Source organism: Entelurus aequoreus, linkage group LG19 (assembly GCF_033978785.1).
Source record: "Entelurus aequoreus isolate RoL-2023_Sb linkage group LG19, RoL_Eaeq_v1.1, whole genome shotgun sequence".
NCBI lineage: Eukaryota > Metazoa > Chordata > Actinopteri > Syngnathiformes > Syngnathidae > Entelurus > Entelurus aequoreus.
The window spans coordinates 15,258,527-15,279,047 of NC_084749.1; the positions used below are offsets into that span (position 1 = coordinate 15,258,527).

Sequence of the window (20,521 nt, forward strand, 5' to 3'; positions counted from 1 at the left end):
ATATGTATATATATATATATATATATATATATATATATATATATATATATATATATATATATACATATATATATATATATATATATATGCTCACACAAGTTCAGTAAATAATTTTAATTTGGAACACAACATCTTTTTGGTTGTTAGAGGTAGAGAGTGTTTTAACGTAGAGTTCTAATTCTTTTTTTAAAGGCACAAAAAAACAGGTCGGGTATTGAGAAACTTACATTTATGAATATAAAACTTAGCCAATAGTATAATGAGGTTTTGGACACGGCTGTCTTTTTTTTTCTTTTTTTTTTTTTTAAACCTTTATTTATAAATTTCAACATTTACAAACAGTCGAGAAACAATAATCAAAATAAGTACAAAACAGTACAAAAACAGTACAAAATAGCGCTAGGGGGTTGTAAATTCAAAGTAACTAAAGAGAATGCAAAAAAAATAAAAAATAAAATATATATATATATATATATATATATATATATATATATATATATATATATATATATATATATATATATATATATATATATATATAATATATATATATATATATATATATATATATATATATATATATATATATATATATATATATATTAAACAAAGTGCAAAGCCATAGGCTCACTCAATTTCAATAAATAAATTTGGAACACAGCATCATTGTTTTCACAGCTTTTTGGTTGTTAGAGGTAGAAAATGTTTTAATGTAGAGTTCTAAATCTTTTTTAAAGGCACAAAAAACAGGTCGGGTATTGAGAAACTTACATTTATGAATATAAAACTTAGTGAACACTGCTGTCCAACAGCCTTCGCCAAGCCCAATGACGTCAGCAAGCCCGCATGCGCACTGCGAAGACTGCAGCGTCTGAATTTGGACACAGACTAATTTTTTTTTTATAACTATATTAAGTATATGAGACAATAACGCCAGTCGGGAAGGTGGAAAATAAAATAATTGAAATTCTGCTTAAAATTCTCAATATTTGATTGGCGGATATGACTTTCGTCGGCGGAAGTACGTCAGTCAACCAAGGCGGGAAATCCCCACGACTTCCGCTTGTGAAGACAGCGTCTCGACTGTTGTGTACATTTTTCAAAACTTACTTTCCTGCCTTCTTGAGGTTGCGGCAAACACAAGAGAGATATTTGCTCTGCGTCACTTTAGGGTAAGAAACTTGTACACAAACAATGTAACACAACTTTGTTGTTTCTGTTGTGTAGCTAAACGTTATTGTGCTATTCTAGGAACATCAGAGCAGGATGAGAGTAGTAGTGATGAGGTAGCATCACCATCGATACATGACACCACCTAGTAATCATTTAGCGTTTAAACATCTTGTCACTTGCAATAGCTCTTTCTGACAAATTGCAACAATGAGGAAAATAAATAGATAATGAATGGATGCACGGACATTATTGGATACAACCTGTTGTTTTAAAGCAAAAGGGGGAAATGTGACTGTTTAATTCTGTAACGGTTGAGTTAAGTTTGAGTTTATTTGGAACATGCATGCATACAACATGATACATCACAATTTCCAGTTTCTCTTTTCAACACGTTCGAAAAGGAGTAGGAAGAAGCAGAGCTTATTTAATCATACCCCTTTTGTTTTACGTAGCAGTTGCTAAAGTGTACAGCTCCACTAATGGACATTGGAGTGTTACTTTCAAAGGCAAAATTAAAGTATTGCTAGAAACATAATTTTATATGGGACTTCATTGTATTATATGTATAGTACATGTTCCAAAAAAGATAAAAAGCATAAACACAGTATATTTAAATATACTAAATGTAAAAAATTTAATAAATATTCAAAATAATCTAGTTTGGTTACGCCAGGGGTGTCCAAACATTTTGACTTGGGGGCCGCATTGGGCTAAAAAAATGTCGTTGAGGGCCAAAAGCCGACTGCATGTAAAGTAACATATATATATATATATATATATATATATATATATATATATATATATATATATATATATATATATATATATATATAAATAATTAACATATACACACAATATATATTTATATAATTGGATATTAAGAGTATGCAAAAGTTTGACTTCTACCTTGTTTACTCCTGTGACAACTTTCTTAAAGTTTTGTAATCAATCAGAATGATCAAGCAGCTTAAATGCACCAAACATGGATAAGTGTGGAGAGTGTTAAGCATTTTCCCATCATGCTTTGTAACGGATTTAAATGGGTGTAATTTAGATTTATTTTATGGTGAGTGGACGTTTTTTATAATATCCACAAAGTTCAGTGACCATGTCTGTTTACATTTTGTGTTGGTTGGTTTTTTTGTGTGCATCATGACTAGGGAAGGTTGTTTGCATTCGGTCATATAAATACATGCTGCACATTCCAAACATGATAAGTCTTTGACCAGGAAAAACTCATGTTGTCCACTAGATTGTGTCAAAAGAGCAGCTTTTAAAATGAATATGAGATTCCTTATTAAACTCATGACATCTCGCGGGCCAATTTGAAGAGTCTGGTGGGCCGCATTTGGCCCGCGGTCCGTACTTTGGACACCCCTGGGTTACGCCATCATGAGCGCAACACAAGGTTGTAAAAGTTTCAAATACAATTCTAAATAAGATGTCAAAAGCAAACTGAAATCAAATACACACAGCTTAAAGATTGATTAATACCTATTTAAATTTAGTAATACATAAATATGATGATTTATCAAAATATAAAAGAAATATACCTAAACAGAACGCTCATGATGGTTACACCAAAAAGTAACGCTATGAATCGCGTTTTTCCAAGATTTTGGGGCATTTTTATGCTATTTCCAAGCATCTCCTTTTTATTATCGTTGATTTTAAATGGTCAAACTAATGCATATTATATATGCATGCCCTAGTAAACAAAAAAAAAGGCATATTTATTTTGATTGTTACATTTTGAAGTACATTTGTGCAGATGGGTGCGAATGTACCCATTACCAGAGCTGTACACTAAAACGTTTGTTCACTTCCTGTTCTCAATGTATTCACAATATACTCCATAAGTAATCACAATACAAATAAATAAATAATACTCGGTGAAGTAAGTTACATTTCATATGGTGAGATGAGTAAGATTATTTTGAAAAAATGAACGGATGGATGGATGAAATGAATTCAGAATGTTTATCTTGGTTCTTCTTCTTTGTACTTTGTAAAGTTTGAAGAGTTTCTTGAAGTGGATCATATTAGTACATTGTTTGATTGCTTTGCTTAATCCATTCCATAATTTAATTCCACATACAGATATCATACCATGAATTGATTTACGTGGACCCCGACTTAAACAGGTTGAAAAACTTATTCGGGTGTTACCATTTAGTGGTCAATTGTACGAATATGTACTGTACTGTGCAATCTACTAATAAAAGTTTCAATCAATCAATCGGTTTCCACAGTCTACACATAATTAGAGTCAACAATGCCAAATTGCAGAAAAGTGTTTTTTTTCCCCCCCGTGTATTTTTAAAGACAGATACAAGCCACAGAGCAGTGCAGTTCAGTTCTAGTTTATTTGGAATGTGCATACGATACAATGTAATGCATCACACAATTCCAGTTGTTTCATTACAGCACGTCCGAAAAGGAGTAGCAAGAAGCAGAGCGTATTTAATCCTACCCCTTTTCATACCATAGCGATTTTATCCAATTTCATTGTTCTCTGTAACAGAACAGTGAACAAATAAATAATATACCATTGTAAGCATACAAATAACATCATCTTTGTCTCAATAAAAAAGGAAACAAAAATATTATTATTATTAATGTATTATTATTGTTATTATTTTTGTTTATTTAATTGATGTATTTGTAGATACTACTTTTTTTTTTTTGCTGTTTCTTTTTTTTGGGGGGGGGGTGTGGTATCGTTGGGATATAAACAAAAAATATTTTGAAATTTAGGGCAGACAACAGATATATGATGTATGTGAATATGATGTAATGGATAGGAATGTCTGATGCTGCATGTCAATAAAAATAAAAGGAAAAAAAGGGTTAAAGATGTTCTTGTTCTGTGTACATTGTGAACACTTGTAGTTTGAACCGTCTCTTGAACTGAATCATATTGGTGCTTTGTTTGATTTCTTTGGTTAATCAGTTCCATAATTTAATTCCACATACTGATATACTAAAGGTTTTACGTGTTGTACGCGCATACAAATGTTTTAAATTAGATTTTCAGGTTATATTTCTCCTCTTTTGTTGAGAAGAATTGTTGTACATTATTGTGTAGTAGGCTACAGTTTGCTTTGTACACAATTTTAGCTGTTTGCAAATGCACCAAATCGTTGAATTCCAATAATTGTGATTTAATAAATAAAGTGTTTGTATGTTCTCTAGTAGAATGTTTGCAACAAGTGTAAGCATTTCTGTATATTTTATTTGTTGTACTAGCATATTGTAATTATTAGATGTGGCAAACTTTGGAGGGATATATAGTGATGTTAGATAGATTTTTTTCCAAAATGATATATAGAAACTCATTAAATGAATGCTAATTTCACTTACCTTTTATTTTATTTATTGATAAAAAAAACTTTGAATACGTAAAAAAGTAACCTTCAAATGCAAAGTATATTTAAAAAATGACACCATTGCAAAGACCTACGAAAAAGCTTTCCAATGGTATTCGAACCATTATGATTGCACAAAAGTTAAGGGAGCTATGAATTTTTGAAGTTAAAAAATTAATTGCTTTTTTGTCCTGGATTATCCATTAAGACAATAGAGAAATGTGTGACCTGCATTTTGGAAAGTGAACTTCAAAACAACATAGCTCCCTTATTTGTCATGAATGCTTGAAATACAAAATTAGTTAAGTATGTCAAAGAAAATAATTGAATGGAAAAACATCATAAAATGCTATTTATGTGTGTGTGTGTGTGTGTGTGTGTGTGTGTGTATATATATATATATATATATAGGTTTGTGTATATATATATATATATGTATATATATATATACACACACACACACACACACAGGCAGCACGGTGGAACATGGGTTAGTGCGTGTGCCTCAATACGAAGGTCCTGGTTTCAATCTTTCTGTGTGGAGTTTGCATGTTCTCCCTGTGACTGCGTGGGTTCCCTCCGGGTACTCCGGCTTCCTCCCACCTCCAAAGGCATGCACCTGGGGATAGGTTGATTGGCAACACTAAATTGGCCCTAGTGTGTGAATGTGAGTGTGAATGTTGTCTGTCTGTCTGTGTTGGCCCTGCGATGAGGTGGCGACTTGTCCAGGGTGTACCCCGCCTTCCGCCCGAATGCAGCTGAGATAGGCTCCAGCATCCCCCGTGACCCCGAAAGGGACAAGCGGTAGAAAATGGATGGGGATGGATATATATACACATATATATTTAAATAGATTTTTAAACATTTTTTAATCGATTAAGAATCGTTAAAAATAAGAATTGCCATTCATTCGAAAATCTTTTTTTTACACCCTTACTATCAAGTCAATTATGTCATTTGTGTTGTGGTAATAGTTTCCATTCATCCATCCATCCATTTTCTACGCTTGTTTATTTTTTTTTAAATGTGGTAAGTCAAATATTTACCGTTTCTGATTCTAACATGTCTGAAAAGGAGGAGGAAGAAGCAGAGCTTATGTGTGTGTTAACCTTTAAACCTTGATGTTTCTTTGGAAGACAGAATCATGCAAGCCTTTCTGAAAGGAGCAAGTGTTCCGGCAACAAGACCCCAGAAGGACAAGTGTGGAGCCAGCACCGAGAAGAAAGCCAAGCTTGTTCCATGGGTTGAGAAATAGTACGTATGAACCACAAATTATATTTTTTTGTATATATAAGACATTAATGACAGGCACATATCTAAATCCTATTTTTGGAAAAATGTTTGTAAGCAGTGTACATTACATTTTTAATGACACTGCTATTTTTTTTCTGATCCCAGTAGGCCAAAGCGTGTGGATGAAGTTGCCTTTCAGGAGGAAGTGGTGGCAGTGCTGAAGAAATCACTGGAAGGAGCAGATGTAAGTGTATTGTTTTTTTAATCATAAATACATAATGTTGAAGAGGCGCCCTTCTAGCTGGGTTTAGGGCCGCTCCTCCATAATGCAGCTCACGCGCTGTGCGTAGGACCCTGCCATCCATGGGGTCCCAGTTTAGCGCGAAGAACCGCATGCAAAATGTCAAATCATAAATGATCGAGCACAATCTGTAAAAAAATGTTGCACACATATTCCTAGCCGCTTCCTACCCTGTCACTGATAACAATATAATGCCAAATTGCCCACATATCCTCACTGGCTCCTGTGGCACACGGTGTTAGTGCTTGTGTTGAAAGACATTGACTGGGTTCGAACCCCGGAAGAGTGATACATTTATGTTATAATGATGGTAAAATTATTTCTCACCAAACAAAAAAACAATATTAAACAATTAAATTCCCATGAATTGGTTTTAGTACAGAACATTCATCAAATTAAATTCAAGTGATTAATAAAAGTGTGAACATTTTTGTAAGGGGGAGTGCCACTAATTTGCCCTGTGGCAGGGGTCTCTAAAAGGGCCATTTGCAGCTCACAGCTTGTTTTTTATTTTGCCGCCATATTTTCTACTGATATAAAACAAAAACAAAGAACAAGTGGAATATTCCCAAATACCAAAGAATAGTTCCTGCAATAGTCCCTCTCATGGCTCTCTTATTGTTAGCATGCGTCCTGTCACAGTGGACAGGACGCGGAGAGGTGGGGGAAATAATCAATTTTTAGATGCATTGCAGTTCAGACATGGACGATTAGTAAACGTCGATGATCGGTTTATTTATTGTAAATAAAGTAAAAGGAACAAACAGATATTTATGGCGGCCTTCTAGGGGGTGCTTGCATCCCAACAACTCTGGATAATTTATCCATGAAAATGAAATGAGTCAGCACTTGAACATCATTTACAGTATATTGTACACATTTTACACATGTTTCGTTGTGCAAAAGTGATGTTCCTTGATTCTTTGTTAACCATGTTCAAATACACTAAACCATTATCACTTTTTTCCATTTTGTGCACATCACCAAACTGTCAAGCTTCATAAATATGGTGTATTTCATTTATTGGAATCAAGTCATGATATTTTGCAGCAATTGCTTCATGTATGATTGTGTTTCTATCCAACTCAGCTCCCAAATTTGCTCTTCTATGGTCCACCTGGCACAGGAAAGACGTCGACCATATTGGCTGCTGCTAGGGAACTTTATGGGTGAGAGGTTTGAATGGAACTGTGTGAGTCAGTGACGCCAAGATTGAAGTTCATCAGTCATTGTTGGTGGATTTCCCTCACCTACATTCACTCTCTTCCATCCAGTCCAGAACTGTACAAGCAGAGGGTGCTGGAGCTCAATGCCTCAGACGAGAGAGGAATTCAGGTCGTCAGAGAGAAGGTCAAAAACTTTGCTCAGCTCACTGTCGCCGGGTCTCGGCCAGAGTGAGTGATCACTTCTTAAACAATCTCTCTTCATGGCATGAATGACATCTTAGTTTATTTGTTGGCATGATTATAAATTTTTGTTATTTTTAAAAACAACAATCGGTCGAGTGCACTAGTTTGTATATCGATTGATTTCCGGGAACGACCAATGCTAATTAATGTTTTTAATGCGTTTAAATGTTGATCACAAAAGTTGATCCCCTCCGGTTGATACTTTATGTACTTTTGGACCCCGGCTGACAGAGGGGACTACAGCATGTCCATACACGGTGTGGAGCCGCTCCCCTTAGTTAATAATCATCACCTCCACTGTGGCAAATAAACTAAATTTCTTACAAGTACTGGAGCACAAGTTTAAACATGTTAGACATCAACTAGGTTACAAGCAGAAGCAGACAAGAAGGCATGCTCATCGCTAAGATACCGTATTTTTCGGAGTATAAGTCGCACCGGAGTTCAAGTCGCACCTGCCGAAAATGCATAATAAAGAAGGAAAAAAACATATATAAGTCACACTGGAGTATAAGTCACATTTTTTGGGAGAATTTTTTTGATAAAACACAACACCAAGAATAGACATTTGAAAGGCAATTTAAAATACATAAAGAATAGTGAACAACTGGCTGAATAAGTGTACGTTATATGACGCATAAATAACCAACTGAGAACATGCCTGGTATGTTAACGTAACATATTATGGTAAGAGTCATTCCAATAACTATAACATATAGAACATGCTGTACGTGTACCAAACAATCTGTCACTCCTAATCGCTAAATCCCATGAAATCTTCTACGTCTAGTCTCTTACGTGAATGAGCTAAATAATAATATTTGATATTTTACGGTAATGTGTTAATAATTTCACACATAAGTTGCTCCTGAGTATAAGTCGCACCTCCGGCCAAACTATGAAAAAAACTGCGACTTATAGTCCGAAAAATACTGTAGCTTGAAACACAAGAAATAAGGGCTTGGTAAAGTTTAAGAAATGTAAATGGAACTGCGTTACAACTGTTATTGTGTCAGCATTGTCGCAGTCAGTAAACAACATGTAAGAGCAGGGTGGATTCTTCATACATTGGTGGTGTCTATACCAAAGGTAGTATCAGTGAATGTTCAATATTAGAGTGTTTAGCTTAATATGTTTATTATTATTATATTAGTTTTTTGTCGTATTCATTGTTTACAAACTCCGGGAATAATTCCCTGGGCACCAGACGACTTTGAGGGTAAAAACCATAAGGATTTAAAAGAGTAGTAAATAATGTTTTCCCTTTGTTTGATTATAGTTTAATATTGCTTTTTTTTTGTTCAAACAATTTTATGTAATAAAAGAGAATAAGGAAGTAGTTTAAATATTGCGTTGATATTGTTACTCTGCCATTCTGTGTTTTTTTTCCAGATATAATTGTAGGGCTGCAACAACTAATCGATTAAATCGATTAAAATCGATTACCAAAATAGTTGGCGATTAATTTAGTCATCGATTCGTTGGAACTATGCTATGCGCATGCGCGAAGGCTTTTTTTTAAATATTATTAAAAAAAAATATTTTTGGGTTATTTTTTTGTTGTTGTTTTTTTTTGTTTTATAAACCTTTATTTATAAACTGCAACATTTACAAACAGCTGAGAAACAATAATCAAAATAAGTACAAAAACAGTACAAAACAGCGTACGTCTCATGAGGTGGCGTAAACTAGCCAATGATGTGTCATGTGCAGCTCACGTGACGACGACGTCTCCTTTGCTGGAAAAATTCGAAAAATGGCGCAGGAAAACACTACCGATAGTTTAGCGGAGAAACATCTTGAGGTTATTGCTTCAATGGAGAAAAGTGTACGACCTAAGTCGTCAAAAGTGTGGGAACACTTCACTTTAAAGACTTCAAAGAAGACCGTTTCCTGCAAAATGGCACGGAAGTACAACATTGCTTCAGGAGCACCTGAAGAAGAAACATGTTGGAGCCATGGATATAGGGAGAAACTCACAGTACGTAACTTTTTAAGTCCATAGTGGCAACAAGCATTCACGAGTTCAGCTTTTTTGTAAGTAACTTTAACGTTATGCCTTTGTTGCAACGCGGGGCTGATAATAGTGTTTCTCCGGCACATTTGACTCCGTTTTGAGAGAGAAAACGCACGGTTACCAATTTGGAAATAAACGTAACGGACAGAAATATCTCAGGTTGGTTTCATAATGGATCAATGTAGCCGGGCCGATAAAGCTATATAAATATATTTAGATTTGAGTGACGCTTTAGTTTAACTAAACGTTATGAAGGTGCTGGAATATTTCATGCTATTATTCAGAGGCAGCCTAAAATGAATCCTTTATTATTCACAACAGAAACGTGTACAATATCTGATTCAGTTCTGATGAGTTAAATTTCTGTGTTATTATTGGTGTATGCTGCACCCCCAATGTCCACAACATGGTGCCAGTATGCTGGATTTTTTCAATAAAATACTGGAAAGGATACTAATGTAGTTTGTCTCTTTTATCCGATTATTAATCGATTAATCGAAGCAACAATCGACAGATTAATCGATTATCAAATTAATCGTTAGTTGCAGCCCCATATAATTGTGATTGATATTTACAGTTAATACATTTGGTCGGTATCGGGCGATCTTACTCATGGATGGTTGGTATCAGAATCGGCAGCATAACACCTTGATTGGAATGCCCCTAATAATTACTCATAGACAGTCAGTTTGCTGCACGTTTGGCTTGATGTTTTTCTACCAATACAATTTTACAAGGATGTGTTTGTCAGTCCCTGAAAGGTGTGTCCTACATTTCTGTGTGATTATTTTAAGAATTATTAATTCTGAGTTACAGCTGTGGTTCTTTTGGGTTTAATAAGAGTGCCACCATGTGGTAAATTTCAGAAATATAATAGCAACACAGTCAGCGTGATTTGACACATTTTTTTGGAGGTGCGGTTGTTGAGAAGTAGAAAAATTACACCATAGCATGTCTTCATTTTTTAACATAACTGTTTGACTTTGTTGTTTTAAAAAAAAAAATCACTAAAGATGTACGTTAGAATAAAACAGCAATTCATGCCCAATACCCATCATGGGTATTGGGCATGTATATACTCTGTATGCCAGACAAGCATGTGTCCATTCTTTTTTGTCGACCCTTTGTGCAGTGATTTGAGCTTTGTGAGGTTTATTTAATAAGTCAGTCTCACCCCCCATTGTTTACCTGTATCTCACCTTTTTTGTAAGGGGCGGCGGAAGTTGGCAGACCCGTTAGCGATCCTGTTCTGTCTCCCTGTAATGTTTGTCTGATCTTGAATGGGATTGTGCTGAGAATTTTAATTTCCCCTCGGGGATTAATAAAGTATTTCTGATTCTGATTCTGATGTGTGCTCTATTTGTAGTGGGAAGCCATGTCCTCCTTTTAAGATCATCATCCTGGACGAGGCTGACTCCATGACGGCGCCAGCACAGGCTGCCCTCAGAAGAACCATGGAAAAAGAGTCCCGCACCACACGATTCTGTCTCATTTGCAACTACATCAGCAGGTGAGCACACTTCAACACGGCCAATTACAACATCAACTCTTTTTTTAATCCTCGTCTTTTTCTCCTGTAGGATCATTGAACCGTTGACTTCCAGATGTTCCAAGTTCCGTTTTAAACTCCTTGCCAATCAGATCCAGGAGGAGCGTCTGCTGGAGATTTGTGAGAAGGAGAAACTCAAATACACAAAAGAGGTAGAAGTATATTTTTAATCTGAACAGTGAGAAAAACAAGTATTTTCAGGGTATCCGTGTGGTCTTAAAAAGTAAAAAAAAAAGTCTTAAACGCAATAATTTGAATTTATGGCCTTAAAATGTCTAAAATTCTCCTAAAATCTCATAAAAGGTCTTAAATACAATTTTGAAAGGTCTTAAAAATCTATTGACGTTACTTTTATTAAAAAATGCATAAACTTCAGTCTCGCTTTGAAATGTTTCGATTTTTGAGGACGCTAAAACATAACAAAACGGAACTAAAGTAGGCTACCTATGCTGACCCGTCAGAATTTATCGAACACCACCAGCTAGTGTGCTGTGCGCGCAGTGGTGTGTTGTTACAGCTAAGCATAGCAGCGGAGAAAACTTAACGAAATTACTTGCATAAGTAGGGATGATGTTTGATAAGAAATTATCGAGTTCGAGTCTATTATCGAATCCTCTTATCGAACCGATTCCTTATCGATTCTCTTATCGAGTCCAGATAGGTTGTTGTATATGGAAAAAAAACACACAATATTTGGTTTAACAAAAGCTCACTTTTATTATATAAGAAAACAATTTAATCTAAAAAATAAATAAGTATTGACTGTTGCCCCCCTAAAAAAATAAAATAAATAAATATTGACTGTTGTTACCCAAAGTATATTAAGTGGGAATTTTCAGAAAAACAAATATATACAGTAACACACAAACAACCTGTCTCTGTGATCACTATAGGTGTATAAATAATACTAGTGTTAAATAAAATCAGTCCCTTGGGCACAAAACTGGAAATAATACAGCTCTCCAAAAAGTGCAATTCTGCTGCTATTTGACATAACTGTTTGTTATGATGCTTTGACATTTTTGCACTTTATTTCTTTATTGAAAGAAAATTCTATGAAGAGAAAAGTTGTTTGCAAATGTGGTTACAATGCTAAAAAATGAAAAGTTAAAGCTAAAAAAAGAAATACACTTTATTGAGTTAACATTATTTCTTTATAGGGGGAAAGATGTTATGAGCTAGGGAATATAACAACTACACTACCCATCATGCAACGGGAGTGACGAGCATGCGCGGTAGCCCCGAAAAGTGTTGTTGCATGTCGTCACCCGTGAAAGTAAACGTCAAGAACTCAGCCAACACGCCTCGTCTGCATTATTTATAATTAGACAGACAACACATATACAGTGTGATTTTGTTTTATTTACAAGGAAAGAAAAACAAAAGTTGAAAAAAGGGAGATCATGTCATATATGTATGTGCTGCGGTTGCTATAAGAACGTTGCGACAGCTGCCGTAAAGGAGGTGCGTTGCTAGCCTGGTTGCTATGTTTCCGGTGGGTCGTAGGAAGTGTTCTTCATGTGTTTGTACCCTGCTCAAATCTCTCAGTAAAGTTATTCATTGGATTATACCTTTTGTTTTGAACTTTATTACACCTTGGAGCACTTTTTCCCGTGCATTTTTTTCCTGCTTTCGCTATCTGCGCCTAATGACTGAGCTACGTGACTGATTTCTTGTGATGCCACACGGAGCATTTCTGGTCGGGACGGGATTCGTTCCGAGGGGTTCGAATAAAGAACCAACTCTTTTTCTTTACTATAGTGGTCTCGATAACGGGTACCGGTTCTCAAAAAGGGATTCGAGTCCGAGAACTCGGTTCTTTTCTTATCGAACAACCGGGAAAACCGGTTTCGAGTATTATCCCTATGCATAAGATGGGTAAGTAAAAGTTCAACGATTTGTGTCTCCTGAACGATCAATTTAATGCATGGTTGAAGCCGGTGGATGGAAAGGAATAAAGTGCAGCCATCGAGGAGGGAAGCGTTTGTAAACATGGCAGTGAAAGTGAATGGAATGATAATGTAAAAGTCAAAAATCCGGGATAAGTCTGTGTCAAAAGATGCTGAAACACCACAAACACTTGCACAGCTTTACAAAGATAAACATAACCCCCCTAAAGGAGTGTTATGTGGGTTAAGTGGCGCCAATTGCCGAAGGAGATCACTATGAGATTGATTAGTAGTGAAATCATACTATTACATACAGTAAGCACACGCTAATGTTTCTGTGGTAGTAGTGTACTCTGCAGTAGAACTATATATATAAAAAAAACATAATTCTCTTATATTTTTTATATTATTCCAATATTATTGTTCCAATAATTTAAGGTCAGCTTCTCATGCTTTTCTCCAAGTTTATACAGCAACCGACATTAAAAGCGGTTGCCTGTTTAGTGTTTACACTCATATGTGGGCTCTGTACCGAGGATGTCGTTGTGGCTTGTACAGCCCTTTGAGACACTTGTGATTTAGGGCTATATAAATAAACATTGATTGATTGATTGATTGATCTTATTGTGGGCTGAGGAACGCAATGGAGAATTTCTAATGTCATCTTGTCGTGCCTAAATAAAAACTAATCCTTGTGTATTAGCAATATGTTTTCAAAAAAGTCACAAAAAACAGGTAAAATGGAGCAAAAAGGCATAATGAGAAAAAGCTAAAATGTTGATACATATGAAAAATAAAAACATAAATATTTGTCTATACATACGTATAGACAAATACGTATGCCTTTTTCTTAGCTTCTTTCATTACAAATTGTATGGTGTCACACTACTACCATATTGAAAGAATATTAAGAACAATATTGTTTGTTTGATATACTTGAAGACTCCACGCCACTGCTGTTAATTTTTGAATTTAAAATAGTTGACTATTGTTGTTATTTATGTACATATTAATAAGCACAGTATTGTTGACTTGACTTTATTTATTCATGCTTGCAGTGGAGCCAAGGCCCCACTGAAAAAACAGCTGAACTTTACAATGAATATTAAACAAACAAAGATAAAAAAAAATTAAAAGAACAGACAGTATTTTATATAAAAAAAACATTTTCATTTTCAGGGCAACAGCAGCATGGAAACTATTAGCATTCTGGTATATGACTGTATTACTTATTTAATTAGATAGTATTATTATACAGTTTAATTGCAGTATGCAGGGTAGAGTTTTTAAGTCTCTTTGTCTTGGCTTTGGGCTCGGGTTCAGCCAGCTTATGTTGGTTCCTCAATGTCCTGGCAGTGCGGCTGCCTCGTGTTGGAGGTAGCAGGTCATGCAGAGGGTGTTGCTCATCATGCATATTGTTTGTTTTTATATACTGGGAGGCCACTGGTTAGTTATCTCTTGGCAGCAAATGATCTTATCATCATTATTATTACTTTGTTAAATGTGTTCAAAAAATACTTACAAACACGTTGACATTTGTTGACCAAGTCATTTTGTTTTAATTACTAAAATAAATAGACACAGTGTTAGAAAACCCACTTTTTAGTGTGTGTGTTTTCTTGCTGATAATTTTAGCTTTAGTATTTTATCTGTTTTAATGGCTAAGCTTTTATTGTTTTAAATATTGGTTTGTACTATAGCACTTTAAGATGTATTTGAATAAAAAGTGCTTAACAAATAACATGTATTTAGGTATTTTATTATTTCTGGCAGGCGTTGTGGTGTCCTGGTATATGAATGTCTGATATGGTGACAACCCTAGTCAAGTATGTGTCCTGTTTAATAGCTGTAAACCTGAGAACAAGTCTATCATTGGATGATAAAAGGGTGTATATGTTTGTACAATGGTGTAATGGTTTGTGTTTTTGTTTGGTGCATGATGTAGAGTATATCAGCATTGGTCAAGGTGTCAGAGGGAGACCTGCGGAAAGCCATCACCTTCCTTCAGAGTGCAGCTCGTCTCAATGTGGATAATGAGATAACAGAAGCTTCTGTCATTGAAATAGCTGGGGTGAGATATGATGATTTTTTTCCCATGTTCTTCTTTTTCTCACCTTAAGGTGAGACTGAGGGCCGTTATGAACTCTAAGTCTGCAATTAGATCTTGCTTTCAGAAGTACAATGCAGTCTCTAAAGTCCAACACAATATTTTTACAGACACAATCTATGATTCCTTTTAAGGATTACAATTTGTTTTAAAAACAAAAAAACTTGGTTTCATAGGTTTTGTGACGCAGCTCATACTTTGAGAGACGTAGGACCAATGTCTTTGTTCTGTTTTGCAGCACTCTTGTTTGCCATGACCAAAATGTACAAATACATAAAAACATCACTACTAAACATACGTCATTTTACAAAAATGATGAATATTTTCCTTGTTGCAGGTTGTCCCTGCCGAGATGATCGACAGTTTGCTTGAGGTCTGCCTTAAAGGAACATTTGAGAAACTTGAGGTTGCAATCAAGGTACGTCAAAAACATCAAATATTTTTAATTGTCAATTTTCCCATACATGTAAGAAGTACGGAAAAATCAAGATAGATATCGTTTCTCTCTCTGTACTCTGGAGAAAATTTCGAAGTTCAGGGAGAGAGTGGCCCCTGTGTCCAAACAGGAGGAGACCTTGTGTCTTATTACAAAATGTTTCTTTTCTTTGTTTTTATCAGAACATGGTGGATGAAGGCTACGCAGGCACGCAGATCCTGAATCAACTTCATGACTGCATTATGGAGCAGGAATTAAGTGACAAACACAAGTCTGTCATTGCTGAAAAAATGGCGGTAGGTGAAGTGAATTATCATCAACATGATAAAAGTTCATTGGTTTGGTTTCGTATGGTTTCACTGAAACACGGAACATCAACTTTTGTGGCTGATAAGGAGTGTTCCGGATAGTAGTATAAGGTAGTGTAGTTCTTCCTCCCCCACAGTAGCTTGTCTGTTCCAAAGTGGCCAAGAGGGAATCATGGATATCTAGCTGTATCGGAAGGAAACTAAGGGAGGCTTCCGGAATCTTCCACAGAATGAGTCCTCTCCTGCTGGTACTGGAACATTTTTCCTGCTCCACTTGTGACACCACCAAAGCTTTCCTTTCATGTTTAGAAGCTTTCGAGTAGAAAGTTTAGGTCCGGCCATCCAAGAGTTTGCCATCCCGTCCAACTTGCTTAAAGTGGATGAAAGGACATTGGTAAATTGGTATCGGCATACTGTTGGGACCCTCCCTTTTTCAGTGAAGAGTCCTCCCAGATTATTTTATTCTAAGGCTGTCCTAATAAAGACCGGTGCCTAAAATTGAAGATTAACAATTTATTTAATACCGTATTTTTCGGACTATAAATCGCTCCGGAGTATAAATTGCACCGGCCGAAAATGCATAATAAAGAAGGAAAAAAACATATATAAGTCGCACTGGAGTATAAATCGCATTTTTTGGGGAAATTTATTTGATAAAACCCAACACCAAGAATAGACATTTGAAAGGCAATTTAAAATAAATAAAGAATAGTGAACAACAGGCTGAATAAGGGTACATTATATGAGGCATAAATAACCAACTGAGTACGTGCCTGGTATGTTAACGTAACATATTATGGTAAGAGTCATTCAAATAACTATAACATATAGAACATGCTATACGTTTACCAAACAATCTGTCACTCCTAATCGCTAAATCCCATGAAATCTTATACGCCTAGTCTCTTACGTGAATGAGCTAAATAATATTATTTGATATTTTACGGTAATGTGTTAATAATTTCACACATAAGTCGCTCATGAGTATAAGTCGCACCCCCGGCCAAACTATGAAAAAAAACTGCGACTTATAGTCCGAAAAATATGGTATATAGCAGTAAGTACAAACAATAGCAATACCAGTGCTGGAGAAAGATTGTTCCGTCTAAAGTTTGAAGCATTCTCCTAAAATGGCCGCTCTCCACATCTGCCCATCTTGCTGCCTTACCTTGGTGAAGATTGAAACCGAAAGTTAACTTGGTGTATGTGTTGGCCACACACACATTCTTGTTCACGCTCCCTTTTCCACTCCTAGTACATCCCATTAAAACTAGAGGGAATAATATGTATATTAATGTGTATAATCTGTCCTGTCCAGCGACTCAGGCAAATCATATTGTTGATGTAGATGCCCATATCTGCTGTACAGATTTTTTTTTTTTTTTTTACAAAAGAGAAGTGTGTGATACTTATCGTTTAGGTAGAATTTTATTAAACAAAAACAGTTTTTCTTTTAAGTAATGTAGACATTTTTCACAGCTGTTTATCTTTTTTATGGAGGAACGTAGTTAATCATTGAACTGGCACCAAATGTTATTAAAAAGTATTGATTTTGAATTGGGAATCGTTTTGAATCGAGAATCGAATTTAATCGTTACCCCCAAGAATCGTATCGAATTGTGTGGTGTGTTCATGTGTGTGTTCATATAGATAAGAAACATAATTGAGATCATTGTTTTTATCTTTTTCAAGCAAAACCAAAGGCAACACTAACAACTCTTAAGGTATTCCATTTTGCGCAAAAGGTGGGGAAATATTCCCCTAACAATACCTTATACTGACAGGGGAGCTGGTTATGGCCAATCCCAGTTAAGCCGTCTGTTTCCTCACTGTGTTCCCTATCTGATTGTCTATGTTCCACAAAGCAACAGACTGGTTGGTTTAGCAATAAAATCTAACTATGACTCCTCAATCCTGAGCCAGACTCTGAGGGCTTGTGCATCGTTCTCACGCACTTCATTAGCTGATCAATCCTCTTCAGCAACCTTACAGGAAATGATGCTGTCTGAAACATATCCATTTAGCCTTAGAGTGTTGGTAACATTTGGCTTGATGGAGATTTCACTCCACCATCTGCCTTTGCCCAATTAAGGAGTCTCTGCAACAAACAAGATGGGGGATATTGAACACCCCATGGCAATGCTCACTTCCAGTTGCTTGTCCTGATGGGAGCATCATATCCGGTGCTCTTCCTAGAGTTTAGCTCAGAGGTGTTGATATGTTTATTATTTAATAATTTTATAGGTTTCTTTCTCCTGTTTGTCCTACAGCAGCTGTCTTGTTTGAAGGCATCAAAGGGGTCACATTTTGCTTTTCCCCCATCGTCACCTTCTGTCACGTCTCTCAAACCTGTCGTTGTCTCTTCACCAGCTGCTTAATCTTTCCTCTCGTGGTTGTATCCATTTGTCTTTGTCTGTTTACATATTTTATTGGGAAGGCAAAGTGTTTCCAAATAGGAAACAAAGAGGAAAATGTTTTTTTTTTTCAAAGGGGGGAAATTTGTCTACCATTCACAATCTGTATGTGAGAGGAAAACACATGTTTTTCTTTTTTTAAGGCATTCTAGCTTGGAAATCAACTCTAACAAAAGCAATGCTTTCAATATCAATATTGCTAATACTTGGTTAATATTCAGGTCACAACATGTAAATGGAGTATTGTTGGTGGATTTTTTTTTGTTTTTAGAGGGCTTTATGGGTGCAATAGAGTACTCCCTTTCGCTGCATTGTTAGCCACCTCATACTTTCTGTATATTACAAAATAGAATGCATAAAAAAAGAAACAAATATGTGTTTGTAGGCAACATTTTAACAAAAGTAAAGTTCCCCTTTCAAGCTCGAGCCAAAGTCTGGGCTGCACCGTGTTTGTTTTCCAGCTAGACACCATTTTTGTCCCTCACTTTTAATGTGTACCGTGTAGGGAAATCAGTACACTTCCGCTTCGTAAAACACTCTGAAAAGTCCCACTAGGAATATATGTTCGCCACTCCTGCTGATGTGTGACTGTTCACTGTTGGCCCTTAGATTGACCGACTGATCTTTAGCTACTAACTTTCTTCGTGATCTGGCTCAGTCTTTCATCCTGTGCCACCGCACAAGATAAGAAGTACATGAAATCAATGCTGCTTTATTACCTCTGCCTTACTATTTCAGGTGGTGGACAAATGCCTGTCGGATGGAGCAGATGAATACCTGCAGTTGCTGAGTCTATGTTCAACAGTCATGCAGCAAGCCCCCCAGAACAACTGAATATGCATCGTTACCAACACAATCTTCCACTTGCAACACCAACTCCACACTGATGTTGACTCTCAGTCCATTGCATTGACTAAGATGAGCATTTGTCAAATCATCCATTGAACGTGTCTTTATTTATTTGATACAACCTCTTACAATCTCAGTAACTACTACTGAAAAGTAATACTAATTTTAAAAGGGTATACTGCATTTCTACCCTTTTAAAATGTGGGTAAACACCTGAACCTGACTGTGATTGACAAATATTACGCCTGTAGTTTGTAATTAAGACGGGTTTTTTTCACTGCATGCAATAATGGCTTAAGTTAACCTAAAACGGGTACAATAATTCATAGTTAAATACTATATCTCATATTCAAATGAAAACCATGCAGCAAAAGTTGATTTAAGTAACAACCAATCCCCATACAATTTCATTAACATTTAATTTTAGAGCTACGATGTACTGCAGTAGTGTGCGATAATCATACCAAGTAAATACTGACCATCACTGATACTTTTTCATAATTATGGTGGATTTGAAAAAAACAACTGAATTGCAACTTTTTCCTTGGGTTTTAGTTAATCCCCAGAACAGAATCTGGGCAAAATATAAACTAATTTCAATCATGAATTCAATGCATGTTTTACAAGAACAGTAATCCATCCTGAGTCAGTGATGGCACAACATGCAAACCAACCTTGCAGTTTGAACAGTAACACTGGGTTTGAACATTTAATTAAGTGATTATTTGGCATACCACTAGATGAAGCCCGCGTACCTGAGTTTGAGAATTACTCTTCTAGGAGAATAACTAGTCAAAGTGAAAATGAGTATGGAAAATATAAGTATAATGTATGACAAAATAGATTGGATTGTAAAAGAGTAGTTGAATTAAACTTTTAAAAAGTTTTTTTGTACCCTTAGGTCAACATGAAATACAAAATATCTGCTACGTCAGTGTTTTTCAACCTTTTTTGAGCCAAGGCACACTTTTTGCGTGGAAAAAATGCAGAGGTACACCACCAGCAGAAATCATTATAAAATGAAACTCAGTTGACAATAAAAAGTAGTTGTCGCAATTGTTGGAAGTGACTTTAAACCATAACCAAGCATGCATCAATATAGCTCTTGTCTCAAAGTAGGTGTACTGTCACCACCTGTCAGATCACGCCCTGACTTATTTGGAGTTTTTTGCTGTTTTCCTGTGTGTAGTGTTTTAGTTCTTTTCTTGCGCTCCTATTTTGGTGCCTTTTTCTCTTTTTTTGGTATTTTCCTGTAGGAGTTTCATGTCTTCCTTTGAGCGAGATTTCCCGCATCTACTTTGTGTTACTAATCAAAAATATTTCAGTTGTTTTTATCCTTCTTTGTGGGGACATTGTTGATTGTCATGTCATGTACGACTGTACATTGTGGACGCCGTCTTTGCTCCACAGTAAGTCTTTGCTGTCGTCCAGCATTCTGTTTTTGTTTACTTTGTAGCCAGTTCAGTTT

The 20,521-nt window shown here is 35.8% G+C and overlaps 1 protein-coding gene and 1 long non-coding RNA gene across 3 annotated transcripts in view; one reads left to right on the top strand and one right to left on the bottom strand.

Moving 5' to 3' along the window:
- The first annotated feature begins 1,030 nt into the window (after positions 1 to 1,030).
- rfc4 (replication factor C (activator 1) 4) overlaps positions 1,031 to 20,521 on the top strand; it is a 20,304-nt gene continuing 813 nt past the window's right edge. The window contains exons 1-11 of one of the 2 annotated variants that reach the window (XM_062027992.1): positions 1,031 to 1,172; positions 5,678 to 5,795; positions 5,940 to 6,018; positions 7,165 to 7,244; positions 7,350 to 7,469; positions 10,868 to 11,011; positions 11,082 to 11,202; positions 14,885 to 15,010; positions 15,384 to 15,464; positions 15,665 to 15,778; positions 18,943 to 20,521. The exon at positions 18,943 to 20,521 is cut by the window's right edge and continues 813 nt beyond it. In XM_062027992.1, the coding sequence (XP_061883976.1) occupies positions 5,686 to 5,795; positions 5,940 to 6,018; positions 7,165 to 7,244; positions 7,350 to 7,469; positions 10,868 to 11,011; positions 11,082 to 11,202; positions 14,885 to 15,010; positions 15,384 to 15,464; positions 15,665 to 15,778; positions 18,943 to 19,038 (1,071 nt within the window). In that variant the 5' untranslated portion in view covers positions 1,031 to 1,172; positions 5,678 to 5,685 and the 3' untranslated portion in view covers positions 19,039 to 20,521. The remainder of the gene's footprint in view (positions 1,173 to 5,677; positions 5,796 to 5,939; positions 6,019 to 7,164; positions 7,245 to 7,349; positions 7,470 to 10,867; positions 11,012 to 11,081; positions 11,203 to 14,884; positions 15,011 to 15,383; positions 15,465 to 15,664; positions 15,779 to 18,942) is intronic. The other variant, XM_062027993.1, reaches the window with a different exon arrangement.
- LOC133635149 (uncharacterized) overlaps positions 15,222 to 20,521 on the bottom strand; it is a 110,073-nt gene continuing 104,773 nt past the window's right edge. Inside the window, exon 3 of the long non-coding RNA XR_009822021.1 lies at positions 15,222 to 16,160. This is a non-coding gene — a long non-coding RNA (uncharacterized LOC133635149). The remainder of the gene's footprint in view (positions 16,161 to 20,521) is intronic.